The sequence below is a fragment of the Cannabis sativa genome, chromosome 1 (genome assembly GCF_029168945.1).
Source record: "Cannabis sativa cultivar Pink pepper isolate KNU-18-1 chromosome 1, ASM2916894v1, whole genome shotgun sequence".
Taxonomy (NCBI): Eukaryota; Viridiplantae; Streptophyta; class Magnoliopsida; order Rosales; family Cannabaceae; genus Cannabis; species Cannabis sativa.
Window position 1 is genome coordinate 43,154,321 of NC_083601.1, and position 16,220 is coordinate 43,170,540.

The 16,220-nt window shown below is 30.9% G+C and overlaps 5 protein-coding genes across 5 annotated transcripts; 4 read left to right on the top strand and 1 right to left on the bottom strand.

Annotated features, from left to right (window-relative positions):
* Positions 1–1,012: 1,012 nt before the first annotated feature.
* LOC133034699 (uncharacterized) lies at positions 1,013–1,737 on the bottom strand. Its single transcript, XM_061110025.1, has 2 exons — positions 1,305–1,737; positions 1,013–1,137 (listed from the first exon to the last, which is right to left on the bottom strand). The coding sequence occupies exons 1-2, from the start codon at positions 1,504–1,506 to the stop codon at positions 1,013–1,015; spliced, it is 327 nt and encodes a 108-aa protein (XP_060966008.1). The 5' UTR covers positions 1,507–1,737.
* Positions 1,738–3,488: 1,751 nt separating this feature from the next.
* On the top strand, positions 3,489–4,836 carry LOC133034700 (uncharacterized). Its single transcript, XM_061110032.1, has 2 exons — positions 3,489–3,876; positions 4,772–4,836. The coding sequence occupies exons 1-2, from the start codon at positions 3,489–3,491 to the stop codon at positions 4,834–4,836; spliced, it is 453 nt and encodes a 150-aa protein (XP_060966015.1).
* A 3,498-nt stretch (positions 4,837–8,334) lies between these two features.
* On the top strand, positions 8,335–9,762 carry LOC115704551 (agamous-like MADS-box protein AGL61). Its single transcript, XM_030631752.2, has one exon. The coding sequence runs from the start codon at positions 8,335–8,337 to the stop codon at positions 8,929–8,931; it is 597 nt and encodes a 198-aa protein (XP_030487612.2). The 3' UTR covers positions 8,932–9,762.
* An 829-nt stretch (positions 9,763–10,591) lies between these two features.
* LOC115704552 (agamous-like MADS-box protein AGL62) lies at positions 10,592–11,621 on the top strand. Its single transcript, XM_030631753.2, has one exon. The coding sequence runs from the start codon at positions 10,875–10,877 to the stop codon at positions 11,445–11,447; it is 573 nt and encodes a 190-aa protein (XP_030487613.2). The 5' UTR covers positions 10,592–10,874; the 3' UTR covers positions 11,448–11,621.
* A 1,539-nt stretch (positions 11,622–13,160) lies between these two features.
* Positions 13,161–14,539, top strand: LOC133034706 (uncharacterized). The gene is made up of 2 exons (XM_061110048.1): positions 13,161–13,613; positions 14,075–14,539. Exons 1-2 carry the CDS (start codon positions 13,587–13,589, stop codon positions 14,537–14,539), a joined length of 492 nt encoding a protein of 163 aa, XP_060966031.1. The 5' UTR covers positions 13,161–13,586.
* The last annotated feature ends 1,681 nt before the right edge of the window (positions 14,540–16,220 follow it).

The window sequence follows — 16,220 nt, forward strand, 5'->3', positions numbered from 1 at the left end:
ATTATGAACTTGATTTTTCCATGTGTGACTACTAGTTTATTAGATTTTTTTCTTTATTTCTTTCATTAAATTAATCTCAACCTTTTACCTCATTGGCCTCTGTTGGCTCAAGCTCCAAACAATCTTTGGTTTGTATATCATGATGTTTATGATCTTATTGTTAAATTTTCGTTTGTTGGTTTGTTTTTGTGTTGGGATATATCATGATGTTTATAATCCCATAACAATATGTAAGAATTGCAATTCATTCATTTGTATTTGGTGACAGGAAACAAGTGATGCGAAAATTGCTGAACGCAAGCTGCAAGAGAATGTTAGAAAGTTGCAGGTACTTCTTTCTAATCTCTGCTAATCAAATTTACATGATTGTGAAAAATGGTGGACTACATCTCGTCATAAACCAATTATTTCTAACATCGACCTTGTAAAGTAAACCCCTACAGATGTTAGATTATGAACTTATATACTTTTGAATATCATAAATCATAATCAAATCAACTTACTGTGTGATGAATTGGTTGTCAGGATATAAACCAGAAAACTACAGACATGCAAGATACAGCTAAGTCCTTCTCATCTTTGGCCAAACAAATGCTACAAACTGAACAAGGCAGACGAAGCTCGTAGTCCCCATTTGAGTCCAACTCATCATGAGTCGAAATACATTTCAGTTGGCTTTTGTTTGTTTATTTATTTCAAATACTCCGATTCTTTGGCATATAACATTTTTCATGTAAATGTCAAAAAGGGTGTGTGGGTGTGCTACAAACAATTTGAAAGAACAACATGTGTTAAATCAAGTATACGACAGTAGTTTCTTTCATAAGTTAATGGTAAGTCCAGTATTTTTCTATTAGAAACTGTAAAGAGCAAATATAGAGAAGGAAACGGTCATAAGGAAAGAATAGCCGATTCTAAATCCATTGACTGCTCGCTAAAACTAGCCTCGCATACCAAACTCGACCCAAGTGAGGAAAATGATAACTTAAAATATTGCAAATCCAATCAACTCTTAAAGGTCTATATTTTTCTCGGTAGAATCAGCCAAAAGAGAGGATATCTGCTCTTTCATTACATCTCTGTTACTCTCAGTGAGTGTAAAGATTGTTGCACCAGGATGATTCTTCAATCTAGCAACTGCAGAAATTCAATCTCACTATCATTAGCAAAATCATTGCACATGGCAAAGAATAAAAGCATACAATTATATATCACTAGAAAGAGCTTTTAACTTTCAGCACCAAAACTCATTTGCATTCGTAGTCATGGCTAGATAATAACCAGATTCGTTTATTATAGTATACCTCCAGGTATATCACGTCCAAATTTTGGAATTAGAACAGAAGCTAAGATTGGTATATTTGATTCCAGAACTTTAAGAACATCAGGGAAAAAAGATGAACTGTACAACTCCATCTTTCCAACTTCATCAATGATAAAGAGATCAGTATCTTCTTTCACCTGAGAGAGTAGTAAGAAGCACATTTTTACCTCTTTAAAAAACATTTGAAATTCTAAAAAGACAAAGGTACATACTTTGCATTGCAGACAATGAGTAATATACTATTGAACTAACCAATTGACGAAGAATTCAAAATGGCTAATGGATTTTCCAAAACATGATAAATAAGTCATGACCCTTCCACAAAACCTCTGCCTACTCATGAGTAAATTATACCTAGAAAAACAACCATTACACTATATCTGAAGTTGTGTATTTGGAGTTGAGCCACTGTCAACTGCTAAGGACTCAAATTCGATAAGACTTTTTCAAGACATGAGAAATGAGTTGAATTTCCTACTCTGAGTAAGTAAATTATATCTTATCAAACCAACAATTATTGCATGAGAAATGAGTTGAATTTCCTACTCTGAGTAAGTAAATAGTATTGTTTTTTCTCTCTATAAAAATATATACATAAACTTACTTTAACAAGCACCTTATTTTTTCATGAATGATATTATGTGTTTCCTTCTAGAAATTTTATGGTTTACATTGTTAATTTCCCATGGGAAGAGTTATAATAGTGAAAGAATTATTTTGGTCATTTCAGATTGGTAAAAGTCTCGTTGTGGCCTCCTTACTCATATATACTTGCTTCTTTTTGTTTTTAGTAGAAGAATATCTAAATTATCCTATTGTTTGGTGAGTCTCTAACCTTAATTGACTTATTGCACCTGGTCATTTAAAATATTTTAATCTAAGTGTGTAAAATTGATATCTAAGGTTCTAATCTTGGTTTCATCCCAATTCCCGAACCCCCTCACAAAAAGATTCATATGAACATACTCTGGGGTAAGCAAACACAAATAGAAAACGAGAATGGTAATTGATAAAACACGTTGTAAGATCCATTAGACCTTAAAACAATATTAGTTTAGTACCTATAACTGGTTTCCAAACACTGAAAGTTATGCTTCCTCCTGTGTAGTGACAATGATAACTATATTGCTATAATGAACCCCATCACCGATTTGAGTAGTAGTAATTGCATAGAGAAGGAGAGACAAGCTCTTCTCGACTTGAAGAAAGGCTTTCTCGATGATGACAATCTTCTATCCTCGTGGACAAGTAATAGCCCAAATTGTTGTGCATGGAGAGGTATCAGCTGTCATAACTTAACTCATCATATTATCACTCTTGATCTTCATTATCTGGGTGGTGAAATTGGTCCTTCTTTGCTTGAATTACAACATTTGAGGTACCTCGATTTTAGTAATAATGACTTTACTAGAATTCCTGAGTTTATCGGTTCTTTAAGTAGACTCACATATCTCAACTTTGAATTCAATTATATGATCACGTTCATTCCTTTTTCTCAGCTTGGGAACCTCACAAGGTTGCAATTTCTTAAACTAAATGGTGCTTCTGGTATCAACATCACTACTAATCTTATTAGTACTAATCTTGAATGTCTCTCTCATCTTTTTTCTCTTAGAATCTTAAGTTTGAGTTACATCAATATAACAAATTCGAAATCCACAGATTGGATTCATGGCACACTATTATTTACAATCATAATTATATATCAATCATTCCTGTACATCTAACGTAGTGTCTGTTATTTTTTAGCCGCACACAATTGTTCCATCAGTTAACGAAACCAAGATTTGACAAAAATAATATGCTCTAAGAATCTTGCCCAATCGAAGAAATAAAGGGGAAAAAGAGAGAACTTTATCGAACTAGCTCATCAAAATTCACAACCAACTAAAAGATATCAAACAGAAGATTAAAAAGCTAAGCTAAAAATTTTATCGTAACCATCAATATCATCATTACTAATTTTCAATCCAAACAGAGGAATTGAAATAATATGCATATAGCTCAAAAAGAATCCACCTAAAAACACAACAGAGGCCAAGATTGAGGAGCTTACCTATGTGTGTTGGCAACGAATAATCAAAATAGGAAAAACCTTCACAGCACCGTCAAGAAGATGATTGATTACGTTGGGTCCAGAGTCGAATTTCTTTAGCCTCCAGCCATGGCCATCGACCCCAAAAGTGTGGAATCAGACAGGGTTGTGATACTCGACTACGGTTCCCAGTATACCCATCTCATCACTCGCCGTATCCGATTTCTCGATGTTTTCTCCCTTTGCCTTTCCGGAACCAGCTCTCTCAAGACCATTGCTGACTACAAGCCTCGAGTCGTCATCCTATCCGGCGGTCCTCATTCCGTACACACTCCTGGCTCCCCGAGCTTCCCTGACGGCTTCATTGAATGGGCCGAGTCCAATGGCGTGTTCGTGCTCGGAATCTGCTATGGTCTCCAGTTAATATTTCAAAAACTGGGTGGGATAGTCAGGGTTGGGGAGAAACAAGAGTATGGGAGGATGGAAATTGAGGTGACCAAGGCTTCGGGGCTTTCCTGTTCTGATAAATTAAAATTTTTGAAAAAAAAAGTGTAAATATTATAATTAAATAGGTTAATTGTTAAAATAATTAAATTAAGGGATTTATATATAAATAAAAAAAAATTATTTAAAAATTTTAATTGCTAAAATAGGTCTTTGTTAAATATTTATTTAATTACTTAAAAAATAGTTAATTATAATTAATTAATTCTAAAAATAGAATTTTTACCTATTGGTAACCTGCTATTGCAGGTAAAAAAAAAAATGTAACCATATGGTTACAATAAAAATGTAACCATTGAATAGTCACCCATATATATATATATATCTAATAATTGTTTTGATTTAATAATAATAATAAAAAAGTAAGACCTTTTTCTTGAGAGGCTGTTCTGTAAGACTATACAAGATTAAAAAGATACTAGTTCCTCTTCTACTTTGTTTTGAATACGTACGAACATAGAATACATATAATAGATTTAGACTATAGCTTTCGGTTGTTGATAGATTACTCATGAAAGATGTATATAGATTGCTTAGATTTAATAATATAACTAATGTATCTGCTGAGTGGAAGAGAAAACCCAGACCATGTGTATTTTGAATGTCACATGTCACGTTGAGGTTTCACTGTTTGGTGGAAATTTTGGTTAATTATGGAGTTGATACATATTGATCACATATTATTGTGAGGGATTGCCAAGACTATAGGTGATGATCAAGGCTGCTCTGGCAGCATGGTGTACCAGATTTGGTGGTGATGGAATGAGGCCGTTTTTAACCAAAGTCTGATCGAAATGTGTTTTGGGAAAAAAGTAAGAGGGCCTATGCGAAGCAAATTAACATCTCTCATGGGAGTTTAAGCGGTTGACAATTATGGGAAGTATCTATAAGACTTCAATCTTTTGTAGGTAGAACGAAGAAAGAGCTATTTCAGGTGATCAAGAAGAGGGTGTGGCATAAAGTGAAAGGGTGAAAGACTTCGATGTTCTTGGTTAGAGGCAAAAATTAAAGTTCTCATTAAGGCCATTCTTCAAGCTATATGTATACCAGCATACACTATGGCGATGCATGTGTAAACCAAAAAAAAAACGAGGACTAGGGTTCCGAGATTTGAGATTGCAAAACCAAGCGTTGTTAACAAAGCACATAAGGCGATCGATGCATAAAGTTTGTCAACTCATTGTGTAGTAAAGTTCTCAAGGCAAGCTACTTTCCAAATGGTGATGTTGTTGGGGGAAAAGTGTGGATCAAAGGCCTCATTTGTGTGGCGCAACTTGGTTTTGGAGAAAGAAGATAATTATGGGAGGGTACAGGTAGGAGGATTGGAAGATCTTAATTAGCTGCCAAGACCAAAGACATTTCGCATCTACGATAAACTTTTTCTCCTTGAACATATATTTATCATTGATATGAAGATAGGGGATGGCTCCTGAGATGAGGATTAATTTATTCGAACTCTATTCAATAAAGAAGATGTGGTGTTGATTATTAATCTTCCTATTGTGGCATTACACCAAAAATTAATGGAGAGTATTTAGTCAATAGTGGTTATTGGGTGGCAGGTGAAATGAAAGAAGAGGAAATGTAATTTGATATGGCCGAAATGGAGCAATGGTGGAAGAAGTTATGGAAGATAAAAATCCCACCAAAGGTTAAACACTTTGTTTGGAAGGTTTGCCATTCTTTGCTTCCAACAAATGCAACCCTTGTGCATAAGAAGATCACAATATTGGCAGCGTTTAAAAGATGTGCCACAGGTCAAGATGAAGATCGTAATATATATGCACTTTGGGGATGTAAAGCCAACAGTTTGGTATGAAAACAAAATGGTCTTTGGGATCAGATAAAGCAATAGTCTTTACAGCAGATCCAATGATTATTTTACAAGAACTTTAAAAAATATGGTCAACACAAATATTTTTATTTTTATTTTATTGGTGTCATGGAAGGTTCGGAAATGTTAGAAATGGAGTAACCCATGGTGAGTATAGTCCAAGGCATGGAGATATACTGGAGAGGTGTCATAAATTAATATCTGCCGAAGTATAAAGAAAAGTTGAAAACCACAACAACAAAAACAATGTCCCAAAAGTTAAAAATACAAAATGCCAGCCACCTGCACTATCAATTATGATGCTGGAATGCAGAATCTAATAAGATGATTTAGCAACTGCTGTTGCTCAAGACTCTACTGGAAATGTTTATTATGCGGCCGCCAAAAGAGAATGGACTCCCCTTCTTGTTGAACTTGTGGCTATTAGAGATGGGCTACAATTAGTTTGTTAGATAAATTAATAATAAAATCCAAAATGTATACGCCGTCTCAAATATTTTAGAGGCCCTGTTCTAATTTTAAAAAGTAGGTCCTAACAAAAAAAAATTATAATTTGTAAATAATATTTTTAAATATTATCATATTACAAAAATATATTTTACATAATTAAATACCTAAAAACTCAAACAATTTTATTAAAATTGTTATTATTTTTAATACAACTTCAAACTATTATCAAATTTTATGGAAAAAAAAAATTAAAAGGCATTAAATAAGGAAAAAAAAATCATAGAAAAACTCTTTTTTTCATTATTATTTGGCATGACACATTGATGGAAGGTTGGGTTAAAAAAAAAATCAGAAAAATCATATTGGGCCTTTTTAAATTTTGGGCCCCGTTCATTAGCACTGTTTGCACACCTAAATATAGTCGGCCATGACAATATATAATAATTAGGTGTATATGCGTACCTGATTGATTCATAGTAATTACCGTAATTTGATAGTGTAATATTATCAACTAAGTCTTCCTCCCCAGATCTCTAAATCAGAAGCAGTTTATTTATTTGATTATCAAAAATATACAATTGTGATGAGACAATATATATTTATAGAGTTAGAAACTTAGGTACATAATCCTAGTTGGACAAGGCATGATCATCAAAGGCTTTAGTTAACTATAGGAAAGCCCACACTTTTGCTTTACCTAGACTTTACACACTGATGTTAAGTCCGTTAACTATTAATCACCAACAATAAGAGCTAACACAGTAAAGAACTATCCAATCAACTCAAATTTTAATAAAAACAATAAAATTTAATGTAAACCTAAATAAAAAATCTAACATTCTAAAATTTTAAATTGAATCTGATTGTAAAAGCAATACATGCATCTAATATATTCTAGCGATGAAAGATGTAGAGATGTTGATCTATTATTGCATTAGATTAGATATTTCCTTAAATATGATTGTGTAAAAGGTTTATTTTTTCTTTATAGGGAAGCTAATCTAGTTGCATATACTTTAGCCAATTATGCATTGATTAACAATGCTAGTACTAGATTGGGATTAATCACTTGTCATGCCTTGAGATTTGACTTGCCTTATCTTTGTGATGTTGTTTAATTCAATGAATGAATTCCCTTTAAAAAAAATGTATATAATAGCTAAAGTTACACAAAAATAAAATATGATGTAAAACACAAAGTTAGAGGAAGTATACCTAATAACAAAATACAAATGATAGCTAAATAGAGAAGGGTTTGAGCAATTGTAATTGTTTTAGGCCTTTTGGCATACCTTCAAATGGTGGTGCTGCATATATAAATTGGAAGTTTTGCAATAGACACATTTGATTTTAAAAAAAATTACATAAAATATTATGTTTTAATTTTTTTTTTACATTTTTACGTACACACATTTTTTTTTTTTATATTTCTACAATATTTTATAACAACAATACGAAAATAATAAGAAATCTATATAAAAGTAACATGGAAATAACATCAAATATCATCAAAATCATAACATATATATAACAAAAAATTAATAATAAATTAATTTTAAAAATATATTAAAAGACCATATTTTTTTGTAAATAAAATTATAAAAATATTTAAAATTCAATATTTTTTGTTGTTTTTATGTATATGTGAAATAATTCAAATATATATATGTAAAATGAATAAATATACACTATCCTAAATATATATATATATATATATATATATATATATGAAGAAAAAAAAGCTAATATATGATGTATTAACATTAAGTATTAAAACGATGAAATTAAATTATTTTTTAGTATATTATGAGGAATCTATTATATAATTTGCACTTAATTTGGCTAAATATATGGAAGCTAGTGTGCTTTATTCCTAATTTGGAAACACTTGTGTTGATTTTGCCTTTACTGCAATTTTAGAATTTTCAACTATAATCTTAATTAAGCTGAAGATTTTGTTTATGAATGAAGATTTAGAAAGTATATTAATTAAATATAAAAGAAAAAAAGAAACCACGCACATAATAATAAAATTAGAAAATAAAATAAATCAATTCAAAAGAAAGAAAAATAAGAGGAAACCAACATAATTAGAGTCGATCGAGAATAAAATAAAATAAAATCAATTCATACAAATAATAAAGCCTTAGCTCTCTCAATTACTTTTGTTCTTCTTCATTTTCAAATATGGCATCCATTGAAGAAACCAAAACTCATAATAATAATAATAAGAGAACTACCCAAGGAAGACAAAAGATCGAAATTAAGAAATTAGAAAAGAAGAGTAACAAACAAGTTACCTTCTCCAAACGACGCTCTGGTCTGTTCAAGAAAGCCGCCGAGCTCAGTGTCCTTTGTGGGTCGGAGGTAGCCGTCATTGTCTTCTCTCCCAACGGCAAACTCTTCACCTTTGGCAACCCATCTGTGGACGACGTCGTAAGCTCATATCTCAATAATGGAGCCGTAGCAGTACCGAGTAGTAGTAGTGGTAATGGTAATAGTACTAGTAATTTGGTGAATGCCATGATTGAGTTGGAAGAGGCTGAGAAGAAGAAAAAACAAGTGGTGAGACAAGCAACATTGGGCTCAATTTTAGAGAATAATAATAATATTAATGCGTGGTTGGAGAAACCTGTGGAGGAGATGGGGTATGAAGAGTGTGATCATCAATTGACTAAGTTGATTAGCCTTCGGAATAAGATCTCCGAAGCCAGTTCTAGTAAGGATTTTGATGTTCCAATGACGAAGACGACGCCGTTTTGTGGATTGGGTTTGAATTTTTAATTTTCTTCTTCTTATTATGGATGGTTTCCTAGATCAGTTACTAGTTCTTTGTGTATAAAATAAACTATTAGTATATAAATCTTTGATTTTTTGATCGTTAGTTTTCATAGACACACTAGAATAGACCAATTCATTTGCTTATTGCATTGAATATTAGTATACTTACCAAAATCAAGTTACAACTAGCTAGCTAGCCTTATTGACAGGATGTGCTTTAATCTTTCGTTTTGCTTTCTTATTTCGTTTGTTTGTTCACATATTGATTATTACTATTGAGAAACCTTTTCTTGAGAAAATTGGTTTGGTTAACTTTTATTTGATTTTTCATTAAATGATGATTTTGTTGATGCAATCTCAATAGGGTGGATCGGCAAGCCTAGTGAAAATTCCATATTGCACTCTATTGCCAAAAATTAAGTAATTTTTCAAAACCAATAATTAATTAGTTTTCGAGTAATTTCTAACCGTGTAACATTTAAACCAAAACAGAAATGTTTTTGTGTGATTTGACCTGTTAGAAGTTAGACTTCAAACTTTTCCAGCAAAAAACACAATATAACAATTTTAATGTGTGATGCAAACTATAATATGATGTTTTTGAAAACATCATCTTGTTCAATGTTATTCCATGACATGACAGTTTAGATACAGGAAGAAAGAAAAAACTATTTGTTACACAATGTTAGCGGGTGATTTATGTATTTTCTCATTTCAACATTTATTTCTCTTTCCTTTTTTATTTTCTTTGCAATTAACATTAATGAGCCACAAAGTAGAGTATTTTATATGCAGCCAACTCATCATATATATTATATGGCTCTTTTTTTTTTTTTTTTGAAAAAATGTTAGTTTCGTATCGAGGAACAAAATAAAATTATTTGATTCCAAATTTGACTTTGTTTTCTGAATATATGTTTAAAAATAGCATCTTTTTCAATTTTACACTTTAAAATATATATATATATATTTTTTTTTTTGTATATTTTTACGAAATTCTACATAAAAACTCTTATTTCAACTAGCGCTGCAACCTAAATTGTAACAAAAAATCGTACAGAAACCCTTATTGCAACTAGAGCTGCAACCACTTTAAAAATTCAAACTGTAAATTTGAAAAAAAAAAAAAAAATAGTAATATATTATAAATATAATATAGATAAAATGTATAATATTTAAATATAATACAAGTAAAATGATAGTATAAATAATATAAAATAATATATATATATTAGTAGTAAGATATTTGTTAAATAATTTTTTGCAATTTTTTTTTTTAATAAAAATAGTTGCATGATTTTAGTGTAAGATTAAATGAATTGAGACAATTAATGGGGATAAATTATAAGACAAAAAAACAAATTTTATACCAAAATGATAATGTAATTTTATAATTTTATTTTTTTTAGACAAAAGAGAATTAGATATAGTAAAATTACACTATTAAATATTAAAATTTCACTTTCAAAGGCATAAGATAAGGACATATATGATATATTTACAAATAATACACTTAATGTCAAGGGTATATCATCTGTCATTAAAATTATCACCCAAAGACAATATATAATATATATATAAGATGTATTATAAACTACATTAAATATATAAAATCGAAAATATATAATTGAATTTTTAAAATATATGAAGGATATTGTGTTAATTTGCACTTTTTGGCTAAAAATATGGATGTTAGTGTGGTTTATTTCTATTTTAGAGACACTTGTGTTGATTCTGTCTTTATTACTACAATTTTAGATTTTTAACAATAATCTTTAGCTTAAGATTTTGTTTATGAAGGTCCATTTACGAAGTATATTCAATATAAAAGAAAAGAGAAATAAAGAAAATTAAAGGAAACCACATTCAAGATTTCCATACATAATAAATCCTTAATTAGCTCTCTCAATTTCTTTTCTTCTTCTTAACTTCTTCAATATTCAATAATGGCATCCATTGAAGAAACCAAACCTCATAATAAGAGAACTTCTCAAGGAAGACGAAAGATAGACATCAAGAAATTGGAGAAGAAGAGTAACAAGCAAGTTACCTTCTCTAAACGACGCTCCGGTCTGTTCAAGAAAGCGGCCGAACTCGGTATCCTTTGTGGGGCGGAGGTGGCCGTCATTGTCTTCTCTCCCAACAACAAACTCTTCTCCTTCGGCAATGTAGACGACGTCGCTGGCTCATATCTTAATAATGGAGCCGTAGTACCCAGTAGTAGTAGTACTAGTACTTTGGTGAAAGGCATGATTGAGTTGGAAGAAGCTGAGGAGAAGAAAAGACAACTGGAGAGACAAGCAACATTGGCCTCAATTTTAGAGAATAATAATATCAATTCGTGGTGGGAGAAACCTGTGGAAGAGATGGGGTATGAAGAGTGTGATAATCACTTGGCTACGTTGATTAACATTCGGAATAAGTTCTCCGATGCCAGTTCTTCTAGTACGGATTTTGATGTTCCAAAGACGAAGACGATGCCGTTTTGTGGTGATTGGGGTTTGGGTTTGAATTTTTAATTTAATTTCTCTTCTTATTTATTTATCTGTTATTGTTGATCATTTACTAGTGCTCTGTGTTTAAAAATAAACTAGTACCATTTATGTCTGTGTAGCTTTTTTTAAAGCAGTACTATTTATGTGTTTAATTTGGATGATTTGTTAATAATTAACAGTTTTAATATTTTTTAATTATTTGTAATTCTCTGTCGGTTATTTGTTTTGGAATTTCTTATACCGTTTTCTCTATTCCATTATAATTGACAAAGAGTAGAGGAGTGGTGGGCTATCATACGCACACTAGATTAGTAAGAAATTATACTATATACCTCTTTTAATTTGATGTCTTTAATTTTTAACCTCATTTCCAAAATCTATTATATTTTCATCTTTTCAATCTTTCCACCCATATCACTTCACCGTGGTTTTTATTTTTCTCTGTCAAAATTTTGTACCAACTTTCCTACAAACTTATATATCCATCTACAAAGAACACAAAGTTATTATATTTGAAATTATGTTGTAGTTATATTAGTGTGTGAGGATAATTTAGGTACAATACTCATAAAAAAAGTTATTTGAATTAATTTTTTTAGAGGGAAATATAGTTAATATATAAAAAAATGGGTATTCTTCAATTTCTCTTCTAAATTAGACTAGTGTTGTAAATAATTGTAGTTTCATAAAAAAAATACAGGTTGTATCGTGTCATTCTATAGAAATATACTAACTGTGTCTTACCATTGCCATGCCAAAAAAATTACAAATTATATTGTGTCATGCTATAAAATATACGAGGCTCAAATTCATATTTTAATTTTTTATATTTTATTTTTATAATTGATGAGATAATTACTAAAGTTAGTTATTTTTTTTATAACTTAAGCAATTTTTATATTATTTTTCAATAATGTTCTACATAAAATTCTTATTAGAATTATTTAAACTTGAATAAATATTTGAATTATTATTATTATTATAAGATTTTTAACATGTTGCACTTATAAGGTAGATTATGTGTGCATACGTGTTATGCTTTTTGAGTGTATTGTGCTTAAGCTTATACTTTTTTGTGCTATATTGTTGTCAAATTCATAATGATCCTATCATGTTATTATATCAATTTATAACATCGTACCGTATTATGTCTAAACTTATATTTTTCCGTGCTTGTATCTTCTAAATTCGTGCTAGTTTTGTTTGGTAACAAAAAAGCGGACCTACTTTTATCATTAGATAAGACCAATTTATCAACTTATTGCATGAATGGTTTGCTTCGGTTTTAGGAAGTGAGTCCCATGTGCTCACTAAACTTATAGTTTCAGTTTAATGAAGTTTTTGAGATTTAGCAAAAAAAAAAAAAAAACTTATTGCATGAATGTTAATATACTTACCAAAATGAAGTTACACTAACTACAGCTAGCCTTTTGTAATTGCGCGGACGCGCTTTAATCTTTCATTTTCTTTTTTAATATTCGTTTCTTTGTTCTCATCAATATTGATTATTACTATTGAGCAACCTTTTCTTGATCCAATTGGTTTGGTCAATTTTTATTTGATTTTTCATTAAATGATAATTCTTTTTGATGCAATCTCAATTGGGTGGATAGCCGTGATTGCTCCACTGATTTATGAATTCTCATTTCAACTATTATTTCTCTTTCCATTTTAATTTTCTTTTGCAATTAATTAACATTAATGAGCCACAAAATGGATTATTTTATTGAGATTTTTTCTAATATAGACTAAAAATAGATGAAATTTACATTTATGACCCCAAAAAAGGAAATAAACAAAAATGGAAATTAAAAAGTTGTTAATTACAAAAATGCCGGCTGAGAAAACGGAAAGGGAAACTCCATCTTCTTCGTGACCAGCCGATCCTTCTTCGTGACCCAGCCGTCCAACCCCAACAACCCAATCTCAACCATTTTTCTTCCAAAAACCAGCAAAATCAAATTCAATTCAAAATGTAGCACTCCTAGGAAACAAGCTGAATCCCGAAAATCCAAAATCAAAAACGAAAAGGAAAAAAAAAAACCAGGAAACCTCCATTGATGTACAAAAAAAACTCAAAAACAACAATCATTGAACAAAGAAATCGCGATCAGAGGAGAAGAACCGAGTAGAAGGAGAGCTGGAAATCAAAGAAACTCACCCATGATTGAATCAGAAGGAGAATTGAAGGTAAACAAATTTTTTAATTAACGTGAAAAAAAATTTTAGTGTAGATGAATAGAAATTTGATATTAATTGATGAAAACCGGATTAAATTGAAATAATAATGAAATATTGATGAATCTGAAAAAAAAACAACAACGGTTTGCATGAAAATAAACATTAAGGCATATAAATAGTTGCTACAGTGTTTTATTCTGAAACTGTTGTTTACAAGTTATTTTACAGTGGAATAATAGTTGTTTGGGATCTACAAACTGGAAAATATGAATCTACTGTTATTAATTGGTGATCAGTTTTGAAATAGTTGTTTGATAGTTGATTTAACCTATATAAATAGTCGGTCAGATGAAAGTGTTAGATGCATAAGTTATTGTTGGAAAGAGTTGTTTATTGGTTGTTTTGACCGATTAAAATAGTTGTTTGCAACTACAAAAACTGAACCAAGTAAATAATTTACATTATTTCAGGAAACGGAACCATTACAAATATTGGTGCAGAGCAATGGGCATTGGGATGACAACAGAAACTATGTTGATTATGAATCAAGTGGAGAATTAATTTCGACCAAGTGCACTTTTGAGGAACTAATGAGAATAATGATGGAAGAACTCCAATGCAACCATGAATCAACACAACTACAACTGAAATATCAACTGAAGGAAGGAGGCCAACCACTACAAATCAAGGATGACAAAAGTCTGTTGTTCTACATAAAGCTATTAACGAAGGAGGTTGATTTCACAAGGTACCCATTGTGTGTGAACAAAACCAGTAACACGGCACCACCTAACCAAACAATGGTGTGGAACAATATGATCATGGAATCGTATGAGAACAACGCAGCACAGGAAGACTTGCAGCAACCTGGAAACAACACGGCAACAACTTCCAAGCAACAACTATCTCAACGCAGAGACGATGGGATCTGGTGAAGTTGATGCATTTTTCCTAGAAACAGTAACAGTGTCATCAGAATCAACCATACAACAACCAGACAACAACAGAGAAAAAACTACAGCAGTAGATGAAGATTTTGTTAGGTTTTATGCCCTAAATAAAACTCTTTACAATCTGATTAGTTATCAATATAAGAAATTTGAAGTGATTGATGTTTGCATGAATTTTACATGCTAATGGTTTAATATGTTTAATATGTTTATTACATTCATACACACAAAATCAGTTAAATCCAGATCATATGTTTATTCACAATTGCAGTATCGTCAACACAGTGGAATGTGATTGTGATCATATGAATCAAAAGTTTTGGTCCCTGTTTCATCAGTGTTATTGGATTTACACTAATGTGATAATCAGCGATGATGTGTACTTACACTTGGAGTAAGTGTTATGTTCTTTCCAGGACATTAGCAAAGTATACTAGTTTCGAATGTATGGAGTATACATTGGACTGGACCGATATTGCAACTAAGTTAAGATATTACAAACTTACCGTTATACATATCTTTCCAAGTCAATATCAGTAGTTGATCTTAAGATTGAAAAGAATCTAAATCCTGATATGCTTGGGCTCAACTCAGGAGTGCTATTCATGTTCTTTGATTTATTAGTTAAGCCTACTTTTGGGTCAGGGTGATACGTATATTTTGGGAACATGATAGTATGATTGAGTGGGAGTGCTGAACATAAATATGGAATCTATAGCTTCTACTGGTGTATAGAAGTTAAGTGATGATTCCCTTCGAGCTTAGCAAATAGAAGTAAATGGATGAGCTCTTGTTTAACTGACTAATTATTAGATCATTAAACACCATTTACAGGTAGCTAAGTGTTTTAAGGGGCAAAATACATTGAGGGGTGAGAACGGTAAAGAAATCCCATCTCGATGTAAATCATCTATATAGAGGATCTTTAAATCACAATAAGATTATAACAATGGTTAAATGAGATAGTATATTGGTATCGTGAAACATACAATATGCTCTATATAAGTCTGAGAGTGCAATTCTAAGTTCTAAGAGTGGATTCAACGAAGAATTAATAAGTAGGAATTTACTTGGTAAATTTGGTTCACTTATTGGAAGCTCAGCATATAGATCCATGGTCCCCATTCTAGTTGAGAATATTCTGCTTGTAAGACTCATTAATTGATTCGTGATTGATCAATTATAATTCTAAAGTTAGACTATGTCTGATTTTATGAATTTTCACTATTCAGGGGTGAAATTGTAAGGAAAAGAGTTTTCTGGGTTTATTTATTTATTAATGGACTTTATATGTCTAATTAATAATTAAATTAAATGACAATATTATTTAATAATGTATTTTAATTATTAAATAATTAGTTTTGGCATTTAAAAGGTTAGAATTGGAAAATTGGCATTTTTGAGAAAATAGAGATAAAATTTGATAAAATTGCAAAATTAAGTGAGGCCCATTAACACCATATGGCCGGCCACTTATAAGGCTTTTTCAAATTAATATTTTCATTATTTTAATGCCAAATAAATCCTAACCTAAACCTAGTAAGTTGCCTATAAATAGAAAGTGATGGCTCATTCACAAAACATGCTTTCATTAGCTTTCTGACAGAAATTTCTCTCTTCAGAAAAACTGAGCCTTCCCTCACTCTCTACCTTGGCCGAAACCTCT